The 25,525-nt window shown below is 44.8% G+C and overlaps 2 protein-coding genes and 1 long non-coding RNA gene across 7 annotated transcripts; 2 read left to right on the forward strand and 1 right to left on the reverse strand.

The window, feature by feature from the left end:
• The first annotated feature begins 32 nt into the window (after positions 1 to 32).
• On the forward strand, positions 33 to 5,983 carry LOC138204590 (uncharacterized). Its single transcript, XR_011178804.1, has 3 exons — positions 33 to 121; positions 3,095 to 4,529; positions 4,858 to 5,983. It is a non-coding gene; the product is annotated as an uncharacterized lncRNA (long non-coding RNA).
• On the reverse strand, positions 359 to 2,276 carry LOC138204588 (nuclear factor 7, brain-like). The gene has a single exon (XM_069159921.1). It carries the CDS (start codon positions 2,021 to 2,023, stop codon positions 626 to 628), a length of 1,398 nt encoding a protein of 465 aa, XP_069016022.1. The 5' UTR covers positions 2,024 to 2,276; the 3' UTR covers positions 359 to 625.
• A 351-nt stretch (positions 5,984 to 6,334) lies between the features above and the next one.
• Positions 6,335 to 21,590, forward strand: plekha1b (pleckstrin homology domain containing, family A (phosphoinositide binding specific) member 1b). 5 transcript variants are annotated; one of them, XM_069159928.1, is made up of 13 exons: positions 6,335 to 6,440; positions 7,617 to 7,802; positions 9,316 to 9,372; positions 9,890 to 9,935; positions 10,572 to 10,669; positions 11,710 to 11,835; positions 12,212 to 12,349; positions 12,664 to 12,732; positions 14,078 to 14,142; positions 14,225 to 14,288; positions 14,927 to 15,016; positions 16,438 to 16,511; positions 18,925 to 19,271. In XM_069159928.1, exons 2-13 carry the CDS (start codon positions 7,662 to 7,664, stop codon positions 19,175 to 19,177), a joined length of 1,221 nt encoding a protein of 406 aa, XP_069016029.1. In that variant the 5' UTR covers positions 6,335 to 6,440; positions 7,617 to 7,661; the 3' UTR covers positions 19,178 to 19,271. The 5 variants fall into 5 exon arrangements, 4 of the variants coding, with proteins under 4 accessions (XP_069016029.1, XP_069016030.1, XP_069016028.1 ...); XM_069159929.1 differs by having other exon boundaries at positions 6,336 to 6,440; positions 16,438 to 16,478; XM_069159927.1 differs by lacking the exon at positions 16,438 to 16,511 and adding an exon at positions 19,896 to 21,590 and having other exon boundaries at positions 6,337 to 6,440; positions 18,925 to 19,294.
• Positions 21,591 to 25,525: the final 3,935 nt, after the last annotated feature.

Consider the following 25,525-nt stretch of genomic DNA (forward strand, 5'->3'; position numbering starts at 1 on the left):
CGCTCTCGATTGTCTCTCCGGGCTGCGACGAATCCGTCCATTGGACTCCCCGCTGCGTCAAGCTGACCCCCAAACAGCACAGCGTCACCGGAAGCTGGAGGAAATACCCTTCAAAATAAAGGTATCTACCGAACATGCGGGAAAACACATTTTAACTGCCATGAACGCATTTGCTTGTAAATGGGCACTTGAAGAGTTCGTATTTATTCCGGACCCCTTCACGTACACATTATTCAGCGTCAGTTTTCCAGCAAAAATGTCTTATTTTTTAAATTAAACCGGAACTTCTCGTGTGAAACGTTTCGACCTTTATTACAAGTGCTTTCACATTTGTGTCATTACGAATGCCGCGTTCAGGTACTTCTGTTCAAAACAGGGAGGGACAAAAATAAAAACGACATAAAACTCACGTTGATGGAAAAACGTTTTTTTGTTTTTTATTCATTTTCTTTTAGCATTCTGTTTGTGCGTCACAGAAATCCATTACGTCTGTACTTTTTACACAATAAACATTAAACTCACAATATAAACGCAACAACAACATCATTATAACGGAGTAACAGGCTTAAAAAATAAAGTATACCTGCACAGATATTAAAAAGCATCATGATATTCATCCTGATCTCTAACTGTGCAGCGTTACGGAGACTTTCAGAGGCAGTATTTTCAGAGGAAGTGCATTCCTGGTGCAAAGATAAGGGCACAGCTTCTGGGTGAAAGTGTGCCTGAACGTGTGCATTTGCATGTTGGTGTCCGGATCGGAGAACGACAGCTTTCCCTCGTCCCAGTCCAGGTGAACTCTGACCTTCCGGACCTTCTCTGCGACAGCGAGCTCGGTGTATTTGTTTGCAGGGGAGTACGCTCTGTACCCGACGTCGCTGAACTCTACGCTCCACACCGTCGAGCCCACGAATCCTTGCCTGCACACGGTCTCTGCCAACACCCCCAGCTCCCAGTCCTTGTTGTCTCCGACCTCCACGTCCCAGCTGTGGGTCCCCGAGTCGAAGCCGGAGCCCAGGGCCGAGTCCCAGTATTTAAACCTCTCTGGGTTTGTTGGGAGCTTGCGTGTCTTTCCGTGCCTCACGCCGGTCAGGTCTTCGGACAGCGTGAGTTCTGGGTTGGCCGTGTTCGGATCCAGAATCACCGGGCTGTAGGAGACCACGTCCTTCATCTTGCTCCAGATGTTGAAGGCCAGGTTGCCCAGGTGTTTGGCCACATCTATCAGAGCGCCCGAGCCCAGCTGGGGGTCGTCCTGCAGGGGGCGCTGCCGGACTCTCTCCCCCGCAGCCTTGTGGTTCCTCAGGAAGGAAGCGTCCTCGGCTCTCATCTCCTCCTCGGTGGACCTGACCGTGTCTGACAGAGCTGATATCTCTCTGCTCAGAGCCTCCACCTTCTCCTGCATCGCCTGACTCTTCTGGGCCTCTTCCTCCCTCAGCGCCGCCATCCGGTCTTCCTCTTCCTCCCACAGAAAGAGGTGCAACTTCTTGAACTGCTCCTTCATCTGCCTTTTCACCTGCTGACACTGTGCCCTGATGTGTTCTGCTGTCAGATCAAACTTCGCTTTGGCTTCGCTGAAAACCTTCAGCTTGTCCCGTACGGGCTTCAGGGACTTCTGGAGCTCCTCCCTGCGCTCCTGTGCGACCTCATCGATGGGTCGGAACCGGTGGTCGGTGTGCGTCTTCGCATCTCGACAGACGAGACACGCTGGCTGCCGGTGGTCCAGACAGAAGAGTTTGAACTTCTCAGAGTGAAGACGACAGAGAGACACGGACTCTGACGAAGCTCTCAGACGTCTCTCCTGTAAAAAGGCCTCACACAGGTTCTTCAAGGCCAAGTTTCTGGGCGGGTCGGTCCACCGACAGGCCGCCCGACACACCGGGCACTCCTGGACGTCCTTCCCCTTCCACCAGATCTGCACGCAGGCTTTGCAGAAGCTGTGGCTGCATGAGAGGAGGACGGGGTCGTTGAAGATGTCCTGGCAGGCGGGGCAGCACAAATCCTCCTCCGGACAAGGAGACGACATTTTCCTCCGAGCAGAGCTGAAAACACAGCAGGCAGGCGTGAGGAAGGCGGCGCTCCTTCCTCTAGACGGCTTCCTGGAAGTTTCCCTCACTTTGTGGAGCGAGCTGCCGGTGGAGGTATTTCAGATATCCCAGGATCCCTTGCAAGTCGCTCTTTGTTGGTTGTCGGTCTGACCGTCTGCTGTTTTCACTTCCTGTCAGGGAGCAACGAGCTTCTGCTGTTTTCACTTCCTGTCAGGGAGCAACGAGCTGTTGTTTCCTGGTACATCTCAGGTGAGCCTCAGAGGGGGCGGAGCTCTGGTAAAGGTAGACTCACCGAAAACCAAAGCGCTCCTGTGCTGCTCACAGGGAAGTGACGAAGAGTCAACATCCACACGCTGCTCTTCAACAGGCAAAACAGAACACATTTAATGCTCAGAAATCAGTGGTTTATATGAACTATTTATATATTTTGATCCTGATCTTTCCATATTTGAATGTGTGTTTAACTTTAAACAAGTAAAATGATGTAACCTCAAGATCCTTCAACAGCAATTTCCCCGTCTTAAAAGTGTCGTCAGACAAATGCAAACAAAAACACGAAGTGGTAAAACTGGGCCGTCTGGACCGAGAAGGAACCTGTTTTCACCTCCACTGATTTACAGCCACGCTGCAACCAGTATTTAGAATTTGTGTGTTAAAGTGACAGAACGCTCCACGAGGACAAATATATATGCAGCTGTGATGAAGGTGGAAGAGTCAGGGACCAGTTTCCCACAAATGTTAAATAGGTTTTTAAAAACTTTGTTAAAGGGTCAAGATAAAAGACAAAACCTCACATATCTCTTCTTATCATCTTTATTTTATACTTTTAAACTCCATGTTTTTATTCTCCTTCATCTGTTTTTATCTGAAGCACTGCATGGAACTTTCTTTGTTCAATATTTTCTTTCATGTTCTTCTGTGTTTTCCTGTGTTGACTCCGACTGCTGAAGTAATTCTCTCACAACATCATCATAAGTGTGTTTTTTTGTATGAAGTCATGTACAATCTACTCTGAAAAAATAAAATGTTGACATTTTTCTATCCCAAAGGTCAAAGGTCAACTTCAGAAACACAACATCCTCGCCGTCCGCCCACCGCAGGACCCCTGAAACAATCCCAGCGCCGGTTGACATGCGCCCCGCCGCGGCTGTCTGTTTCCTCGGGGGCACTCAGGTCATCCTGGCAACCAGCCTCACGTCTTCAAAAAAAACAAAACCAAATATCTCTCCAAGAGTTACTGCGGAGCGCTAAGCCTGGCTGAAGTCCCTGAGTGGCATGCTGGGGTCCCTGTGCCAGCATCACCCACGTTACTGTACCGGGAGGGGGCTCCGCACGCTGACAATAAAGAACAGATCTCAGTTTCTCCCCCGAGCCAGCAGTGGTTGGTTGCTGAGAAGCTGGCAGGGCTCGGCGGACGCACCCGGAGCGTCCAGGCATCACGCAGCTTCGGAGAATGAAGCGGCCCGGCGGCTGGCAGCGGTGCTGGCAGCGTCTTCTTTAAAAACAATTAGGCCTTTGACATCCAGCAGATAGCAGCCGTACAGGATCAACGCTGGCAAAGACAAAGCGGAGGGAAGCCAAATGACTTACCATCCTCATCAACTCCCATTTATTTATTTTTCTGAAGAGATGATGGTTCAGAGAAGCTTCCAAACACTCAGACTGTGAAGAATTAAACACCATCATCTGCACACAAAAAGATCTTTCACTGCAGATTGTGACGCTGAGTGCTGAATATTCACAGAATGCAAAAAGAGGAAAAGAATCAAAAATCTGTTGAATTAAAAACTGGAGGTCAGAGCTCAGCGGAGGATTAACGGTTTTAATACTCGTAGCAATGGCAGCCCAAATATTTTGATATTTTACTGAGTGTTTCTTCCCATCCTGACAGTCGGTTGATGCTGCGGTGGTTTGTTGCGCAATTAAGAGCTAAAAATCTGTGGGACGCATTCAATTGAAATTTGGACGTTTCATAAGCTGCTTTTCCGTCGCAAAGACACGTTTTAGCTCAAGTCGACTCTACTCGCCAGTTTTGGGGTTTTTCCATCAGCGAAAAGTTCTGAATAGCAGCTGGTTCCTGGTTCTATATCGGTATCACCTCCGTCGGGGTTCCAAGCGAACTGAACCGATTAATAAAAGGTGACTGCAGATCTCTGATTGATCGGAGAATCAGCGACTATTTTCCTTTAGTCTCAGGACGACTCGGTCAGTCGATGAGCTGCAGACGTTCCTCCGTTTGGTGGAGAGTGTGTGTCGCGTTGAAGATGTCGCTATGACGACCAGCTACAATTGGAAAATCATCAAGGCCCATTTCAATGGACGGTGAATTAATGTACCTTAAACTCAGTCTTGATACGTGAAGTGTGCAAACATCTTTCTTTCAGTTACTGTCAGTGTTTCTCTTCAGTACCTGCACACGATGATGGAGACGGTTTAGGAAAGACTGGTGACGGTGAACAAGTCCTGGTGAAGGTTCAGTTAAAGGTGGGAAAATAAAACATGAATCACAATGAATATGTAAATATTTCCATTAAAAGAACATTTTAAATGTTTCAAAAAGAGAAAGAGAACATATTTTATAAAGAGCTGCATGTGATTTCTTTCAGTTTGTTCGTCAGTGGAAGCTGCAGGTTGAGAATATTGTGAGCAGAAAGCTTTTCGTAGTTTTACTGCACAACTGACAGAAGTTTATCTGATCAAAGGAGAGAATCTGTTTCAGGAGTTCGTGTGTTGTGATTTGTGTCCGTCACCACTAGATGTCAGAGTTTAATCTCCATCCTTCTCTTCCCTTCCTCGTCTTGTTCTTCACCAGATTCTCTTCATGTCTCAGACTCTCTGACGGACTGAATAAGACGGATGCCTCCAAACACTCGTGTTCAAACTTCTGCTGAATTTCAGTCAGAGCAGGAAAAGGAAATAAACCTACCTAACCTACCTAAAGTCATTTATATCCTGATCTTTGTTTGGATTAGTCACAATTTAAAAATCTTTTTTTTTTCTTTTCTTGCAGAACATGTGTAGATCCTCTTTAATTTTCCACAAGTTCAGAATATATTTGTAATGCATCACACAGAAACAGTACAAGTAGAAGAGAAGATTTCTGATTCAAGACAATTGTTGTTTAGAAATTAAAAAAAAAGTGAAAACTAAACTCTACAGGTGAAATAAAATGCCGGGTTGGTCCGTTTTCTGTCTGCTGGCTTTAAATTAAAGAGGCTGCCACCTATTACTGTGTTTAAACTTTCTCAGGAGTCTCTTTCCTATCAAAAAAAATATTTTAATTCATCAATCAGAAACTGGAAACATTTTGTATGAAGAGGAACTTATCAGGAGGAGCTGCCTGTTTATTCCACTCTGTCCTGTTTTTAGTTTTGTTTCTTTCCTCCTCGCCGTCCTCACAAAGAGGCACTATACACACAAGGAAATGCCTCCTCATTGACATTAATTTAGGCAGTAAGAAACAACACACACTCTCTTAAGGCGAGTTATGGTCCGTGGGAAGTCCCCTGGTTTTGTTTAAAACACTTTACCAGGTGCTGTTTCCTTCTCTGAGGGTGTTTCAGTTCAAATCAGTGAAGTGTGTGTTTCCTTTGCAGATTATTTAGCAGCACGTAAACATCAAGGTCTTCACCTTTAGACCTCAAATATACAAGTATGAGTGAGAGTGAACGTCTGCAGTGCAAATGTGGAATCACTGGGCTCAAACTGCACCATAATTGTCTCTGTAGGACTGCATTTACCAACATGCTTCGCAAAGTAAGTGAGGGAAAAAAATAATAACCAACACAGTGAATTGGTTGAAAACCTGCATCAACATCCAGCAGCCAGAAGTGACACATACAATTCTGCCTTCAAAATAATAGCAAAGATTTACATTTGCGCTATGAAAACAGTTTGTGATAAAATAAGAGCTTTACATAGAAATAGAAAAGCAAACATTTAACCCAACATGCTATAACTAATTGAATATATATATTTTTGTATGTCTTGATCTTTTTTTTTTTCCATCTTAGATAATGCTACTTGAAGTCTCCACACATGACACTGTTGTGAGAGGTCAAAAGCCAAACAATCAGGGACTTGGCTGTCATTTTTTAATTGTAAATTTCTTAAAATATTTTTGTTAATAACTGTTAACTGTTCCCCCTTTTTTCCCCAGTTAAGATAACTGTAGCTTTACATTTAGCTAATATATCAAAATCCATTTTATGGTAAACGTTCACATCTACGTTATTATTTTATTTGAGGTATTTTACTTTGAAGTCCACGCGGAAGTAACACCGTAGTCACTCTTATTTTTCCGAGCAGAAACCGGAAGCAGTTCGCGTTTCCCGACTGTGACTTGACGCTGGTGCCGGACAGCTGCCACACTGGACCCGGACGAAGCCGAACTGTGTAAGTAAACCCGCAAACCGCCGCTTTCTCCGCCGCACGGTCCAAATGTGCTCGTTTCTCGGACGAATTTTCCTCCCGAAGAGGAAAACAATAAAAAATGAAATCCAGAAGTACGAAGTGTCGAGGAGACGGCTAATGGAGGCGGGAGAGGAAATAGGTCGATGTTTGTAGGCCGTGACAACAGTTTGATGTCCACTGGGAGGAACTGGACACTGATGGCTGGTTTTAATGGGTTTATTTACCTGCGGGAACATCGTACCTGAAGTCCCCGCGGGGTCCGACATGGGAACTAATGACGTCTGTAGGGAGACTCACATCAGTCCAGATACACAGAAACTGTCAGTCAACGATATAATCCAGCGTGATTAACATGGAGGAAGAGGAGTGTTCTCCTTTTATTCAGCACCATCATATTTCCCTGATATCATCTTTTATTGTGTGCCTGTGGTGGCAGTTTAATCTCCTGTAAATGTCCTGTGATTGATCACAGCGGAGGCTTTGATATGTTTGATGACATCATATCAGAGGCTTTAAATGTGTCTTTTATATGAAGCTGACACAACTGGCTTTCTTACACATATAAGTGTTAATGAATGTCACGTATGTCCGTGTTCACTGCAAAATGTTCAGTCGAATCAACTCAATTTCTTGTTTACTTCATTTCAATGTAAAATATTGTTCATTTCTAGTTAATTTAACGAAAAATATGAAACATTTCGTTTTTTAGAAGTTGACTTTTGATAACGATGTTCTTGAGGATATCACAAAATACTGACACATATTTTAAGAACACACAATTACAACAAAATAATTGTCATAGTTTTATATGACGTCACAATCGCGTTAATTTGCCTTCAAATATTCAGTAAAAACTCAAGTTTGTAAACAACAACAAAATATAGCGGCTTGCATCCATACTTTTATAATTGTTCCCTTATCATGATAAGATTATACCGATATTCTTTTTGTATGTTTGGGCTCGCTATGCCCCGCCCACCTACAGCAGAAGCCTGACTGCACCCTGGGCCTGTCAATCAAACCAGACACACCCCCGCCTAACATATTTCTCCTCAAATCTGTCTTTGAAAACATCTGGGACACAAACAGTGACGTGTTCACCGGGTCACGTGACCCTCATCTGTCTCTAACGTGTGCCGTCTGAACCCGGACCTGCAGAGTCCCTGTGATGCCCCAGGGCGGGCGGCGCTGGTCGGGGTCGCGATGCCTTACGTGGACCGACAGAATCGCATCTGCGGCTTCCTGGACATCGAGGAGAACGAGAGCAGCGGGCGGTTCCTGCGGCGCTACTTCATCCTGGACACGCAGCAGGGCAGCCTGCTGTGGTACATGGACAACCCACAGGTGTGTGTGTGTAATGATCCAAATGAATGTGGCGCTTTTATTTTGAAGTTCAGAAGACGTCACAGCAACAGATCGCTTTTTCCTTTTCTTTGCACGCTGGGACTTGAAACTCGCTTCAGGGAAGTACATCATCCACTAAGTTTATTTTTCTGCAGTGAAGATAAATAGTTCTTCATAACGGCGTTTCCCCTCCAGGCGCTGCTTTTAAGGACGACTGGAAACTGTTTCATTTGTGAGTTATGATATCAGAGGATTGAATGTCGATGCAGGCTTTTCTGCTGACTCCCACATTCTCTGATGTTGAAGTCACATTTTTCATGTCCGTACCTGCTTCACGAAGCAGCGGCGATGACCGTGAAGGTAAAACTCTGGTGTCGTTCTGCACCGCTGACGGCTGCGGACTGAGACGTTACACGTCCAGGTCGTCCATCAGAGGTCAAAGGTCACTGCGACCTCACAAAGGGCAAACTCCAGAAGTCAAACACTAATGAGGACAAACTGTCACAGAGACGTCAGGGGACAGAAAGGGGAAACGCTTTGATGGGACTTCTGCAAAAACTCCACATGATGCAAGAATAGCACGATCAGATGATAACTCAGTCAAAGGTCAAAGGTCGCGGTGACCTCAGAAAAACACATTTGTGGCCTTAAGTGCAGAATTCAAGTACTAATTATGACAATTTTTGCACAAACGTCTAACAGGATATTTAAAACTAGTCGGGTCCAGATATACGTGTGGGACGCATAAACTACTGTGTGCGTGTGTGTGTGTGTGTGCGTGTGTGTGTGTGTGTATGTGCGTGTGCGTGTGTGTGTGTGTGTGTTCATTGTAATGTCACAACAATGGAGCTCTGTGGCTCAGAGGAAGACGATATATATATATATATATATAGACTCTGGACTCTGAGGTGTTTCTGTGGCTGCATAACGGGATTTAAAAGAATATTATTACTTGTTGAAGTTAAATTAAAAGTGCGTGAGTGAGATCAGCAGTACGACCAGAGAAAGGTGTGAACACTTTGACAGTTGAGGTAAGAGACAAAAATCTCAGAAGAGCAAATCGCGTATTTATAGGACAGAAAAACACTGAAACACAAATTCACACATTTTTTAAACACACCAGTGACGAGTTGAATTCTCAAACCAAACAGAGAGCTTTGACCTTGAGGAAAACTCAGATTTCCCACAGCTGGGAGAATCCCTTAAACGCAGCAGCAGGTGGTTCGAGGAAACTTTAAAAATTTATTTATCTTCCACGTCGGTCCCAATGTGATGATATTGACCTTTTGCATTTACAGGATTTTTTTTTCCAACCGTATGTTGACACACGTTAACAGACATTTAAAATTTACAGATGTTAATTTCCACAATGACTTTACGAGCTGTTTTTGAGGTGAAGTAACAAACCCAGTTCTTGTTTTACTGTAAAACTGCTGTGATGACTTCTTTTTTCTAATCACGACAAACAAGAACGTTAATAAAGTTAATGGCGATTTTTATTTTGTCTTTTCAGAATCTGCCTAAAGGTACAGACAAGGTGGGATCTCTCAAACTCACCTATATCTCCAAGGTAAGTCTGCACGCGCACACACACACACACACACACACACACACACACACACACACACACACACACACACACACACACACACACACACACACACACACACACACACACACACACACACACACACACAGCTGACTGGTAAATATCATCCATTCCACAATAAATAAATGAAGCGAGTGTATTTCCATGGTGGTGAAATGTTCCCTGTGGTACCTCGTTATGTTTACTCATCGTTACAGATGACATTAAAAGATAAAACCAAACCAGAAAGCAGATAAACGTCCACGAATCCATCTGGAAATCACAGAAAAGTAAAAAACCCAACCAGACCAGAACCTTCCTGAGAATCCTGACGTTTTAAAGTTTGTTTCAGTGTCGTATGAATCCTGTGAAAGCTGCGCGTCGGTCCATGTGGACGTTTCTAACAGGAGCTGCTGTCGGATCATTCGGCTCATTTTAATGTCACCTGCTTGATAAATCAGCTCTCGTTTCTGCTGTTTCACTTTATTTTCTCGCTCAGGTCAGCGATGCCACGAAGCTCCGACCGAAGGCAGAGTTCTGCTTCGGTGAGTTCATCTTTATATTCCTCCTCCTCCTCTTCACCTCCTCTTTACTTCACCTCTGTTTATTTCTGCCATCTTTTACACAGTAGTGTGTTTTTCGACACAACACCAACTGAGCTAACACGAAGCTGGGAGACCTCGCTGCTTCCTTCCTTCCTTCCTTCCTTCCTTCCTTCCTTCCTTCCTTCCTTCCTTCCTTCCTTCCTCGTTGTTCCCCTTCAGCTTTATTTCCTCTCTTTTGTGCTCCTTCTTTTTCCTCTGGTGTCCAACGGTAGCGTTTTGTCACTCAATGGGAGGAAACTGTACAATGATGACGACCTGACCCCTGCGTGTGTGTGGTTGCGCGTGTTTGCATCTGGATGGGATGTTAAAACACACACACACACACACACACACACACACACACACACACACACACACACACACACACACACATCCTCTGGCTCTGAGAAACCAGAAACAAACTGATATTTTTAGGTTGTGATTGCCATGAAGCGTCATGCATTTTCTCTTCTTCCTCTGGTGTTTTCAGAGTAAAGAGAGGACACGCCTGTCTCACTGCCTGTCTCACTGCCTGTCTCACTGTTTGTCTCACTGCCTGTCTCACTGTTTGTCTCTGTGTGTGTCGTCTCTCTGCAGTTATAAACGCAGGAATGAGGAAGTTTTATCTGCAGGCCAACGACCAGCAGGATTTAGTGGAGTGGATCAGTGTTCTCAACAACGCCACTAAGATTACTGTGAGCCCCCCCCCCCTCCCACACACACACACACACACACACACACACACACACACACACACAGATGGATCAATAGGTGACCCTCATTCTCATGTTGTCGGCCGCTCTGTCTTCAGCCTCGGGCTGCAGCAGATGGAAAATTACCCATCAGGCCGCAGAGATGAAGTTGAGTTCAGGCTCAGCAGAGTGTGAATGGATGAAAAGCTTCTGACATGCGTCCACCTGCAGAGGGCAGAGGTGCCCTTCAAGGGGTTGTTTCAAACTGTCGATCTGGGGAAGTCCGTTTATTCTATTCTAGTCTATTGTGTTCTACTAGAATTAAAAACAAAACAAAAAAAAACCCGTTATAAATATAGTTTTAGTTTAGAACAAACAGCTTGAAACTATTCCCCAAAACCCAAATTAATTCTTCCATATTTGCCAACATCGCTACCATGGAGCCGACTGATACTGGAGTATTTGGGAATATATTCTTTAGATACAATATATATAGACAAACACATTTTTTTTCCTTCAATTGTGGTTTCTAATTTACATCAAGCATCTTTTTCTGCATGATGCTGAAAATACTTTTCGACACAAACAAAAAAAGACGCTTGGCTTCAACATCATTGCACTGAGCCACGCCCAGTGGTCTCTGATTGGTTGATGTGAACAGGGTTTCCAGACTATAATCACAGTAAAGCAGTAAGTGGGCGGGGCCAGGCCAGAAGAATGTGGGATGAACTCAAAATATACGTGTGTGTGTGTGTGTGTGTGTGTGTGTGAGTGAGTGAGTGTGTGTGTGTGTGTGTGTGTGTGTGTGTGTGTGTGTGTGTGTGTGTGTGTGTGTGTGTGTGTGTGTGTGTGTGTGTGTGTGTGTGTGTGATGCAACGCATCCAATGAAAAGTCCAAAACCAGTTCTTCATCGATGAGTCCAGAACCCGAAAGAACGAATACAAAACACATCGAACTTTGACTTTTAAAGAAAACAATGCAGAGAAAAGAAAAGACAAAACTTAAAGATGTGTGAAGAGAAAAATAACAAAGTTGTGTTTTAGGTGCCAAAGCCCGGAGAGGGCCACCCCACCCCCGCAGACGCTCCACAGGACGTCCTGGGAGCCATGAAGCAGGTCTCCTACAAGACCGAGATCATCGGAGGAGTCCCGATTATCACCGCCACGCAGGTGAGGCTCGCCCTGCCGTGTGTGTGTGTGTGTGTGTGTGTGTGTGTGAGTGTGTGTGTGTGTGTGTGTGTGTGTGTGTGTGTGTGTGTGTGTGTGTGTGAGTGTGTGTGTGTGTGTTGCAGCAGCAGCAGCAGCAGCATGTCCGGTCCTGTCTGCGTCGGTATGCAGCCACAGCCGATGATTCGGATGTTTAAAAACACTTGAGAAAGATTCATTAAAGAGGAAATACAACAGTTTGACTTTGAAGGAAAATCTGATGATTATTGAATAAAGTCACTAAACTGGAGAATAATTTGATGTTTATGTACTCTTTGTTTTGCTTTGCTGGATATCGAGATGATGTTTAAAGTATGAAGTGTGTTTGTGTGTGTTGCAGGAGCAGGGGGAGGGGCAGAACGGGGCGGACCGGGGAGGCCTGAAGCGGGGTCAGAGTCAGATGCCCTACTTCCTGTCCAGAGGAGCGCAGGACCAGGCGGTCATCAAGGCCGGATACTGCGTCAAACAGGGAGCCGTGGTGAGAAACCTCGTGTCCGTGTTCACCGAATGACTCCTGTAAAACCGTGACGTCGATTCTAAAGCCGAGCAAAAGTCGTATAAATTTAGATATGACGGCTCGGAACCGATCCGACCCGACAGCCTAAACCTGCCTGCAGGGTGAACCAGAGTGTGTCATAACGAGATGAACCCTCTCATCACAGGGGAACAAATGTTGTTGATTTCTTCATTTTTTCTTTTGGTCTGTTGAACATTTTACCCAAAACACCTGCGTTTCAGTTCCCCATTTTCTCTCCCAAAGATGAGTTTCAACTCTGCTCTCTTTTCTCTCAGATGAAGAACTGGAAGAGGAGGTACTTCATGCTGGATGAAAACGCTGTCAGCTACTACAAGTCGGATCTGGTGAGAACATGAGAACATGAGAACGTGTGCTTTTTTTATTTTGAGTTGGAGTGAACTGATCCTTTAAAAAGAAAAAGCTGTTACAGTAGGAAGTTTGCTGTGACCAGGTTACTTTGAACAACACTCACCGTGTGTGTGTGTGTGTGTGTGTGTGTGTCTGTCTGTCTGTGTTTGTTTGTTTGTTTGTATGTGTGTGTGTCTGTGTTTGTTTGTATGTGTTTGTATGTGTGTGCGCGCCCCTTGTTTAGCCCTTGCAGGACCTCTTGTATGTCTCGACATGCAGTGGCATGCGTCCTGAATTCCTGCTCATACGATCCACGTGTGGACAGATTAGCAATCCAGGTCCAAACCTCCGCCTGTCTGTACACATATATGGACACACCCCGTGTGTGTGTGTGTGTGTGTGTGTGTGTGTGTGTGTGTGTGTGTGTGCGCGCGCCCTCTGGCTGTGTGTTCATGCCTTTGCAATCTCTGTTGTCGGTATGAAACTGAGAGATGAAATGAGTGCAGCTTTTGATTCTCTTCTTGAATCAGAAACTTTAAAAGTGAACATCAGAGACAGAAACAGGAGGGAAAGTGCTGCAGTTTTCAGTTTCAGACTGGTGCGGTTTGTGTCTCTAAAAATGACATTACCCATGAGCCTCAGCCACTTTTATTACTGTATTATTACTTTTGTAAATCTGAACGTCTCGTAAACGGCTGTTGTGAAGCCTCCAGTTGAGATTCGGAGCGGTTTGGAGCAGGAAGTGACCATATAATGTTTAGGTAATATATATGGAATATTTGGACAAGCTGGGGGAGGAGCCAGCAGTGGATCTGACCGATCTGATCGGAAACATGACGATACTACGTCCCGCCCACCGATAGCTGTAACCTGACTGCACCACAGGCCTGTCAATCAAACAGACACGCCCCCAAAAACAGGTCTTCTTGAATCTTCTTTTCTAATGAATGAGGGATTATTTTCAGATGGACCTCCAGAAAACTAAGAAGAAGGAGTGACTTTAGCTAACAACACCGAGATAACTGATGGACACATTTTATTCACTTTGGATTTGATGAGAGAAGTTGAATGGGAGTCTATGGAGCCGGAGGCTTTTTGGAGCCGACCTCTAGTGGCACTCGCTGGTATTGCAGCTTTTGTTCTGTGCGAACACAGTTCACCTTGTGTCAATCGTTTTTTCCTCACAGGAGAAAATCTGACAAACAGTATTTAACAGACGGTTTCCTGTTGATGCAGACAAGATAAAGATTTGAATCAAACCAGGAAACCTGCTGTCGTACAGACAAAACCTGTGTTTCAGGGATGAAGAACGTTTCCTGATTATCTCCTCGTTCTCCTCAGGAAAGGGAGGCGCTGAGAGTCATCCCGCTGAAGGAGATCCACAAAGTTCAGGAGTGCAAGCAGAGGTCAGTGAGCTTCCGCTGTTCTCAGGTGAATCTGTGTCCGTGTGCTGCAGCTCCTTTAAAACCGGCTGTTCTCTGCACGCAGCGAGCTGATGATGAGGGACAACCTGTTCGAGATGGTCACCAGCTCCAGAACCTTCTACATGCAGGTAACACACTCCAGTCGTCAACCTCACACACAGAGTCCGTGTGTTTTGTCTTAAACTTTTGCCGAATTTGTGGAAATGACAGAAATAGAGACAATTCAGAACTCCCTTCAGAATCCTCCCATTTTTAGTGTTGCTCAGTGCCGGTGATGGTCGTCCGTTCATCCATGAGTTCATTACAAACAGGAAGTGCCGGTAACTAATCCGGCTCCTCCTTATGGCGCCAGTTTGTTAAAACTGGACCAGAAATAGTCTGAAAACAGGCTTTGAACTTGTAGCTGATGTTATCCACATTTCACACGGAGCTGTTGGAATACAGGAGAACGAACACCTGCTGAACTTGACTGTGTTAAGTGTCATGAGATATGTTGTGATTTGACGCTATACGAATAAAACTGAAATTAAATGTTATTTATTGTTATTGTGACGCATGTTAGTAGTTCTGTTATATTTGATCTTTTTCATTTTGCCTCAGACAGGTTTTGTGATTTCTCTTCTATAAAAATAGTTTTACTCCTTCACACTCGCATGCATCAGATATTTTTCCTATTTAGCATCATGGTTAGACTTTATCGCTGAAATACACTAAAATGAATCCGAACCATTCAGTTGGGTTCCATCTTCTTGTGTCTCTCCGTCAGGCTGACAGTCCAGAGGACATGCACAGCTGGATTAAAGCCATCTCGGGGGCGATCGTGGCTCAGCGCGGCCCGGGACGCTCAGCTAACACTGTAGGTATCCTGTCAGGTGCAAGGTGTCCAACAACACCGTGAAATCTAATTAAAATGAGACGTTTATATGGATGAAAATAAGATGCTGACAAAAAAAATAGATTTTCTTTATTTATTTTTTTTTTAATGTGGAAGATGTTTTAAAAAAGCCACAAATGTTACATGAGAACTTTACAATATGATTTCAAGTGAACTAATATTATAATATTATGATAAATAACCCATTTTACTTTCTGATTTTATGGAATCGCCTCCTCTGATTGATTTGGTAAAGCCACATTTTTTTATTTGAAGTCAAAACAGTGGCTCCATAATGTTGATGTGTAAGACAATGAAGCGGCGCCCCCTGGTGGCAGGACGCAGACAAACCACTGAATGAGGTTAAAAACTGGACGACTTAATTAGATCACTTTAATTTACTCTGATAAAAAAAAAAACTTCAGGTCATGTGGATAATCAACTTCAATTTCACCTCATTTGTAGCCCATATTTAGAATATAGTAGAATATAATAACTGTGAATCAGTGTCAGTGATTAGATAATATGTCTGTCTGTTGTTTTGATATCATTTAAATGTAATTTCACGTGTCGTACAGATTCAATTTGTTGTTTTTACATTTTCAGGAGTTTCACAACCTGTCGACTGAAATGTGTTTACACACACACACACACACACACACACACACACACACACACACACACATCCTAATCTCTCTCTCTCTCTCTGTCTCTTCTGTGTTTGAAGAGTTTTCTTCCAAAAACACACAATCATCCACCAGAGGGAAAAATAATGTAATAAATTGAGAATAAAGTTAAAGTACATTTAAGTCGGCTCTTCTGTAACACATCTGGAATCAGTGGATGTGATCGGATCTGGGTTTTAATCAATAAATCAGTAAGTAGTGAAGTCGCACTCAGTGAGTTTTAGTTCCACATTAAGGGCAAAAAATGAGATGGGGAGGATTTTTATTTTTTTTATTTTGCATTTTGTGAATAAAGCAGACGGATTAAAGTTGAAAAGTCAAAAGTAAAGTCGAGGATAGAATGTTGAGAATGTTGAAATCTCAAGAATAAAGCCAAAATTTCAAATATAAAGTTGAGGAAAAAAAGTTGAAATCTCAAGAATATAGTTGAAATGTCGAGAATAAAGTTAAAACATTTTAGAATATAAAAATATTTTGAAGATAAAGTCATGAATAAAGTCATTGTTGGAAATAAAAAGCCTGAATTTTTAGATTCTCAATATTTTGACTTTATTCTCTAAATGCAATATAAAAAATAAAAAAACATCTCCCTCAGTTATTTAATGTAAACATAGATATTGTATGTGGGTGGTGTCGAGGAGGTGGTGCTCGGCTCAGCCCTCTGTGGTGGATGTGTGGCTCTTCAACTGTCACTCAGCTGTAAACTGTTGTTTCCAGGTGCGTCAGGCCAGACGGCTGTCCAGCCCTTGTATACAGAGGTATACTCCATTCTGCAGTGGTGAATGCAGCACGTATGTCACCCCGTGCCCTTTAACCCCCGTCATCCCCCTCATCCACCGCAGCTTCCCCTTTAATGAACATCTTCCCTGCACACTGTAGCTCCTCCCCCCCTGAGCTCTTCGTATGTTCCTCCGTCCTAACGCCACATTTATTGACTTTGTATTTGATGAGAGAAGTTGAATGGGAGTCTATAGAGTCAGAGCTTTATTGGAGACAGCCTCTACTGGCCCTCGGTGGTATTGCACTTTAAGGCACTTTGACCCAAGTCCAGCTGATTGGCTGATGTTCTTCCTCAACATTTCATGACCAAGCGCTAAGTTCAGATTTTGTCCGTAGCCATCTTTGATAGTTTGGAGCAGGAAGTGACCATATTTGGACGAGCTGGGGGAGGAGCCAGCGGTGGATCTGACCGATCTGATTGGAAACCTGACGATACTACGTCCCGCCCACCGATCGCTGTAACCTGACTGCACCACAGGCCTGTCAATCAAACAGACACGCCCCCAAAAACAGGTCTTCTTGAATCTTCTTTTCTAATGAATGAGGGATTATTTTCAGATGGACCTCCAGAAAACTAATAAGAAGGAGTGACTTTAGCTAACAACACCGAGATAACTGATGGACACATTTGATTCACTTTGGATTTGATGAGAGAAGTTGAATGGGAGTCTATGGAGCCGGAGGCTTTTTGGAGCCGACCTCTAGTGGCACTCACTGGTATTGCAGCTGAAGACACTTCTGGATCAGAACCATTTTACAGACCTGAAGCTACGAACTCTTTTAGAAACAGTTTACGATCATAACCCTCATCGTCGTGTTTTCGGTGATCTGCCATCGACTGATTCAGATCAATACAGCTGCTCACACATAAATAAAATGAGACTCCGCCCATCCATCCACGCTCCATCTAACATCCAGCCACACGTCTGACCGTCATCTCTGACCTTCTTCTGTCTCTGATTCTTCCTGTTTGTGTCGTCCCTCCTGTCTGAATAACATTTACAGCGTTCCCGACTCCCAGCAGGACTTCGTTCAACCGAGTTCACCGCGAGCCTTTTCTTTGTTCCTGCTAACCCTCTGCCATGTTGTCTTTCTGCTCTTCCTCTGTGTGTGTGTGTGTGTGCTTTTCAGAGAGTGAGGTGTGACAGTGAAGTACTAACCTTCCCCAAATGAGCCCTGCCGCCCGCCTACCTCCCGTCCCTCCCACCGCTGCTCATCGTCCAATCACCAAGCCCCGCTGCCTCTCCGCTTCCCTAGCAACCGCTGCTTGATCCTGTCCTGCTCCTTGGCAACCGCAGCGTCACTCGTTCGTACGTGTTGCTCGTGACTGCATGCCCTGTCGTTTTTAAAGTTATGTTTGACAGCGTGTCATCGGGATGGACGCTGAGTCAGCAGACCGCTTCATCAGCTGGTGGTGTTGTTATTTCAGGAGGTAACGTCAGCCAGCAGTCACATCGAAGATCCTCTGGCAACATAGAACCTTAGAAACTTAGTACTGAGGAACATAGAACCATAGGAACTTAGAACCATGGGAACCTAGAACCGTGGGAACATAGGAATTTAGGAACTTTGGATCCTGGGAACACATGATGTCCTTGCTGAGCCGGTTTAGCGGGCCGAGCACTGATTGGTGGTTCCGTGCTGTTAGAACCTTCTTCAGCGCCTCCTGTCGAGCTGCTGCTGCTGTGAACTGTCTCTGCCGGCTCTCTGTACTTCCTCTACTTTTACCAAACCTTGTGTGAATTTACATTTAACCCATAAAACCTGAGCTGCATGTTTTTCTGTTTAAACAGCGAGAGTTGAATCAAACCACCGGTCAGGATCTGGGAGTTTCATGTTTCTTTGATCACCAGCAAACCTAACGGAGAGTTTTAAAAGGACTGACGTTATTTAAGGATCACATGCTGCTTGTTTTATTCTATTTATCAGTCTCCCGGTTTTAAATGCTACGTGCACTAATGCAGTGTTATATAATCATAGTTTTATCCTTAAACACTGAACTTTCTGTACAGTATGACGAGAAATAAAGATGAACTTACGAGTAGGCTTTAGTCCAGAAAATAGTCTGGAAAATTCACAGAGATTGTAGATAACTTATTGAATATATGACAGAAAACAAATCCACAAAACAAACTATTCAGATTAAAAAAGCAGCTTTGAATTCAGTGTGACGTCGTCTTTAAATACAATCTGTGGTGTCGACCTGCTGGTGAACAAAGTGACTTCCAGATTCGGACCTTGGTGAGATTCTCTCGTCTGAATGAGGAGAAGAAATCCTCTTCACCTTTTATTTCCTCTTCTTCATCACACGCTCTCATCCATCCACCCGACAATCATCCATCCATCCATCCATCCACCCACCCTCCTCCTCTGCAGTCGCCTCGTCCACCTCTCACCTCCCCTTCTTCTTCTCTGTCTCTCCAGGAGCGCGGCGACCACTCCCCTCCCTCCCCAGCGCCCTCCTCCACCTTCTACTTCCCCCTCGAACTCCAGCCGGAGCTGCACCTCCCTCAGTCCGGCTCCGAGGGTGCTCAGCCTCGCGCTGGACTCCCAGCGCCAGGACAACTTCCTGGGTCTCCTGCCGTGGAGGCTGAGCGGCGTTCAGTCCGTGATGGTGCCCCTCCCCCCAGCACGCTCCCGCCTGTCGCTGCAGGAGACGGTGCAGTCTTCCAAGTGACGGAGGAGGAGTCGTGGAGGAGCCGCGATGAGATTGAGGAGGAGGAGGAGCTGAACCGCCAGCGGCCCACGGAGAAATCTGACATGCAGATGACCCTGATCTGATCCGACAGACGTGGTGATGATCTAAAGGACACACACACACACACACACACCACACCACACCACACACACACACCACACCACACACACACACACACACACACACACCACACCACACACACACACACACACACACCACACCACACACACACACACACACACACACACACACACACCACACCACACACACACACACACACACACACACACACACACACCACCACCACACACACACACACACACACACACACCACACCACACACACACACACACACACACACACCACACCACACACACACACACACACACACCACACCACACACACACCACACACACACACACACACCACACACACACACACACACACACACACACACCACACACACCAGGACCAGTTCTTCACGAGACCTTCTTCCTCCTCACGCTGTCTTCCTTCCTGTCTGTTTGTTACATGTTGATCCTGGCAGACAAAAAAACCACCTGTTGTGATGCAAAGACAAATACGTACCGTGGAGTTTTGACATGTTTCTGCAGGACGTGAAGCGCGACGCTCCGACGGGCGTCACAATTCACGTCAGACAAACCAAAGTTTCCTTCTGTTTTTCTTCTTTTAACAGCATTAAATGAGACGTCTGCGTGTCGCCGCTGAGAGACTGACTAATCCAGATCCTCAGATCCTTTCTTTAAGACAATCCCGCCTGATCCAGAACCAGAGACATGACTTCCTGTTTCCTCCTCATCTCCAGCAGAAAAACAAAACAAAACAACTTCTCATCTGTCAAACAGGTTTTGCTTTTAGTGCTTCAGCTCTTCATTTATTCACCAGCTGGCATCATAAGGTGAAACTGAATCTCTACGATATCAAGTTTTACACAATAAGATTCATTTTGACATTAATTTTTATATAATTTCTGAGCCTAAAATAAGTTAATTGCATCGTTTTTTGAATTTTTAGGGAGTGCAGAGCTGGAAAAACACAAAAAAAGAAAAAGCAGCGAGGTTTAAATGTCGTCTGATTTACAGGTAGCTCATTTCCTGCACCAGCATGTTACCAACTAGCGTGCTAACTAGCCTCAGAGGTAAAAAAATAAAATAAAAAATACATCACCGAGATTCCTGCACAGCATATTTTTGCAAGGTGTTGTCTGTCGTCAGGCACGGAGAGGATGCAATGAGGCAAACAGTTGTGGTACAGAAATAGCCATCGCAAAACAACACATGCTAATAGTTCCTGTTTTTAGACCAAAGTCTGGAATCTGACTGAAAACTGGGAGATTTGTTTTTAGCTTCCTTCCATCTGCAGCGACATTCACAGATTTACTGTTGCAGCTCATAGATTTTTTTTTTCAAGCGGTCTGACGTCGGAAGAAAAAAAATTTCATGCACCGAAAAACACGAGATTGAAGAAAGTAAGAGAGGTTTCACTTCCATTAATGAATCGAACCCGAATCATCCGTTTCTGACGGTTCAGGTTCCTGATGTTGTGATTATTTACTTGTATATTTTCAGGTTGTAGCCGACATGAGAAGTGAGATGCGTGAAACGTCAGGTGGAAACGGGCCGATCCGATCCCACCAGGACGGATCGATCCGATCCCACCAGGACGGATCGATCACGTCAGGTGGAAACGGGCCGATCCGATCCCACCAGGACGGATCGATCCGATCCCACCAGGACGGATCGATCACGTCAGGTGGACCCTTTAATGATTCCAGCAGCTGATTGGCTGCCGACTGAAGCGTCGACTCCTCCCCTCGCTGGGCGTCCGTGTTCCTTTCTGACTCCGTCACATGTCGCCGTGTTAGTTGTTAATGTGTTTTGTAGCCGTGAGACGTTGGGACACATGAAACCAAAAACCCTGTTGTAACCTTGGTTACGCTGCAGGCGAGGCGGGGCTCAGGTTGTTGTTGTTGTTGTTGTTGTTGTTGTTGTTGTTGTTGTTGTTGTTGTTGTTCCTGTCGAGCACTGCTGCCTGATTGGTTGTGGGTGGGTTTTTTTGTTTTTTTTTCTCTGTTCTCATTTCATTTGTTTTGATGATAATATTATTTACAGTGATGAAAAAAAAAAGAAATCTACACATATATGTTGTTTACTGACTTTTCTAAACGCGTGTGCATGAGTGCATGCACACATCACCCCCCCTCCGCCCTCCACCCTGATGCTCCCTGTTAACCATAAGCTGGGTAAAGTGCCTGCATTGTTCTTTTTAAAGCGTTGATAAGAAAAACAAACAAACATGATGAGCTGTTTTGACCCTTTTTAGTGTGATTCTCAGACCATGTGCGCTATTTATTAAATGAAATTTGAAAATATTTTGAACTGGATTTGGGTGTTCTTTTTTTTACTGAGGTAAGAGTTGTTTATTTTAGGCAAATCCTATTTTTTATATCACTGTTTTATGTCACAGTTCACAGATTTATATATTTTTTAAACACATTCAGTCATTTCCTAAAACAGCTGGGCGTCGTTGGTAAAGGGTGGTGTTTAAATTATTCTGACATTTATTTTAGATGTAGAATGTTAATTTTTATACCATCTATATATATATATGTAAATGTATAAGCTTCAAAAATGAATCTGGATGGAGGACCGGAGGCCAAAAAAATTCATTAAATCAAAATGAGTTTTATATATATATATTTATATATTAATATATATTTATATATATTATATTATATGTATATTTATGTATATATATATATATATACATATATATATATAACTACATATAAATACTATATATATATAGATATATATATATATATATATATATATATATATATATATATATATAAATATATATATATAAAACTCATTTTAATTTAATGAATTTTTTTGGCCTCCGGTCCTCCATCCAGATTCATTTTTGAAGCTTTCATAGGAAAGAATTTGGGCAATTATGCTTTAATCCTATGAATTTAAGTTTAACTGACAAAGTCATTCAGTGACAGATGCAGACATTTGTGGTTAAAAAAGACAACCGAGGTTTGTGTTGTTTATCGTGTTTATTTCCAGACTGTTCCCCGTCTGTAATACCCGTTCTGTCTGTAGTACCCGTTCTGTCTGTAGTACCCGTTCTGTCTGTAGTACCCGTTCTGTCTGTAGTACCCGGTCTGTCTGTAGTACCCGGTCTGTCTGTAATACCCGGTCTGTCTGTAGTACCCGGTCTGTCTGTAGTACCCGTTCTGTCTGTAGTACCCGTTCTGTCTGTAGTACCCGGTCTGTCTGTAGTACCCGTTCTATCTGTAGTACCCGGTCTGTCTGTAGTACCCGTTCTGTCTGTAGTACCCGGTCTGTCTGTAGTACCCGGTCTGTCTGTAATACCCGGTCTGTCTGTAGTACCCGTTCTATCTGTAGTACCCGGTCTGTCTGTAGTACCCGTTCTGTCTGTAATACCCGGTCTGTCTGTAGTACCCGGTCTGTCTGTAGTACCCGGTCTGTCTGTAATACCCGGTCTGTCTGTAGTACCCGTTCTATCTGTAGTACCCGGTCTGTCTGTAGTACCCGTTCTATCTGTAGTACCCGGTCTGTCTGTAGTACCCGGTCTGTCTGTAGTACCCGTTTTGTCTGTAGTACCCGGTCTGTCTGTAGTACCCGGTCTGTCTGTAGTACCCGGTCTGTCTGTAGTACCCGTTCTGTCCAGCAGGGGCAAAACAGGAGGAGGGGGGCTTCCGGTTCGAGCAGCGCGCACCAACAGACGGGCGGTAACGAGCTAAAACAGGAAGCTAACCAGAGTAAACAAGACAAAAAGCAACAATAATAAGATGGTTTAAAGTTTTGTCAGGACGAAATTCATCCGAAACCGGTTACAAGGAGCAACTGGAGGAAGTTCTGCGCAGGATTTAACGTTTCATCCTCCGGTGAGTGTTTGTTGAGTGTTAGCTAGCGCTGACTAGCTGTTTTACAATCTGACATACAAGATAGTACAAACATGTCTGTCCGAAATAGAGCTTTAATTAAAGGTTTCTATTTAGTAAACACGGACTAGATGTTGTCCTGGTTCATGAGAGGAGCAGAGGAGTAGAGGAGCAGAGGAGTAGAGAAGTAGAGGAGCAGAGGAGCAGAGAAGTAGAGGAGCAGAGGAGTAGAGGAGCAGAGGAGCAGAGGAGTAGAGGAGTAGAGAAGTAGAGGAGCAGAGGAGTAGAGGAGCAGAGGAGCAGAGGAGCAGAGAAGTAGAGAAGTAGAGGAGCAGAGGAGCAGAGGAGCAGAGAAGTAGAGAAGTAGAGGAGCAGAGGAGCAGAGAAGTAGAGGAGCAGAGGAGTAGAGGAGCAGAGGAGCAGAGAAGTAGAGGAGCAGAGGAGTAGAGGAGCAGAGGAGTAGAGGAGCAGAGAAGTAGAGGAGCAGAGGAGTAGAGGAGCAGAGGAGTAGAGGAGCAGAGGAGTAGAGGAGCAGAGGAGCAGAGGAGTAGAGGAGCAGAGGAGTAGAGGAGTAGAGGAGTAGAGGAGCAGAGGAGCAGAGGAGCAGAGGAGCAGAGGAGTAGAGGAGCAGAGGAGCAGAGGAGTAGAGGAGCAGAGGAGCAGAGGAGCAGAGGAGCAGAGGAGTAGAGGAGCAGAGGAGCAGAGGAGTAGAGGAGCAGAGGAGCAGAGAAGTAGAGGAGTAGAGGAGCAGAGGAGCAGAGGAGCAGAGGAGTAGAGGAGCAGAGAAGTAGAGGAGCAGAGGAGCAGAGGAGTAGAGGAGCATCTCATCGGTCCACGTCCCCCTCACCACCTGATCCAGGTGAGATCTCACACACACACACACACACACACAGAGACACACACACTCCCCCCAGGCAGCGTGACCAGGTGTCCATAAATGTCCATAAATGTCCATAAATGTCCATAAATCCTTCACTGAACTCATCAATCAAAAGGAATATTGCTCTTCATGAATAAAACTGTCCATGTGCGTGTGTGTCCACTAGGTGTCGCTGTAGAGGAAGTCTCCGTCCTCCGTGTTGTCTCATCGGGTGGAGGCGCTCCAGATACACGGCGGTTGTTGGACATTAGGTTCTGAGTTCTGGACGCCGGCTGCAGAGCGTCGGTCCCGCGGCGCCGCTGTGAGTTACGTAAGATGGACGCGGTCCAGAGACAGTGAGACGTTTATCTGAGCTGATGCTGAGAGCTCGTCTCTGGGGGACAGAAACACACTGACCGGCCGGTGTGTGTGTGTGTGTGTGTGTGTGTGTGTGTGTGTGTGTGCGTGTGTGTGTGCGTGTGTGTGTGTGTGTGTGTGTGTGTGTGTGCGTGCGTGCGTGCGTGTGTGTGTGTGTGTACTATTGTCTTTGTGTGTTTTTTTCTCCACGTTTTATTGATGGCCGCTTTAATCCGGTCAGAAGGAGGGAGTGTTGGAGCGGCTGTCAATCAGTTGAACGGCTCTCTGCGGTCACGCTGCATCGTTGCATCAGTGACCTCCGAGTGACCTTCCAGCTGTAAAGCACATCGTGTGGTGGAGCTGCCAGCTCTGTTCAGTCTCTACAGGTGAAAGGCATGATGGGAAGCACAGGTGCAGCGAGCAAAGTTGTGGAGTGACAGCCAATCACACGTGAGCTCCGTCGTAGAGGATTTATATCTAATTAAAGATGAAGCTGACTTTATCGTTGTGAGCTTTAACATCCTGAGTATCGATGCTCAAAATGCATATGAATCTGAGGGGGCAACAGACGGTTGATATTTAACGTGAATCATCCACGACTGACGTGAACACATTTGTAAAACGTCTCAACGCTTACGAAGCTCGATCGAAATGTTCGGAGACTTTTCGTTGTGAACAAACGGAGCGTGATTTCACCGTCTGACCTGAAGCAGCAGATTTTTGGGTCCAACTCTGGAATTGGTCTGAACTGTTCGATCGCACTTCGAAAAACACAAAAGAAAAGAACATAAATGAAAAACAGCAATCTGAAAATCAAACATCAAATGAAATAAACAAATGTCAGTTTATGTCAAACTGAATTAAGATGCAACATGTGCCTGTTAAACGCTTCCTCACCTCGTTGTGAAACATCTGTTCTCCTCCAGCTGTGAACATTTCACTCAGTCTGTGTGACCTGACGGAGAAACTCCCCCTGAAGGACTCTCAACTTATTTATTCCACCGGGTGACTCGGATACGCAGCGACCAGATGTTTGAGGCAGTTTGAAACCAGAAAGTGTCGCGGTGATTTCCCTCCTCTGGAGTTTTAAACGTATACAGACGCAATCTCAGAGACCAAAGTTGGTTTACAGGTTTTGGAAAAAAAAAATCAATCTCCATCTTTTATTTAGTTG

Source organism: Embiotoca jacksoni, unplaced genomic scaffold, assembly GCF_022577435.1.
Source record: "Embiotoca jacksoni isolate LCO1_2020_lvr unplaced genomic scaffold, fEmbJac1.0.p SCAF_26, whole genome shotgun sequence".
Classification (NCBI taxonomy): domain Eukaryota; kingdom Metazoa; phylum Chordata; class Actinopteri; family Embiotocidae; genus Embiotoca; species Embiotoca jacksoni.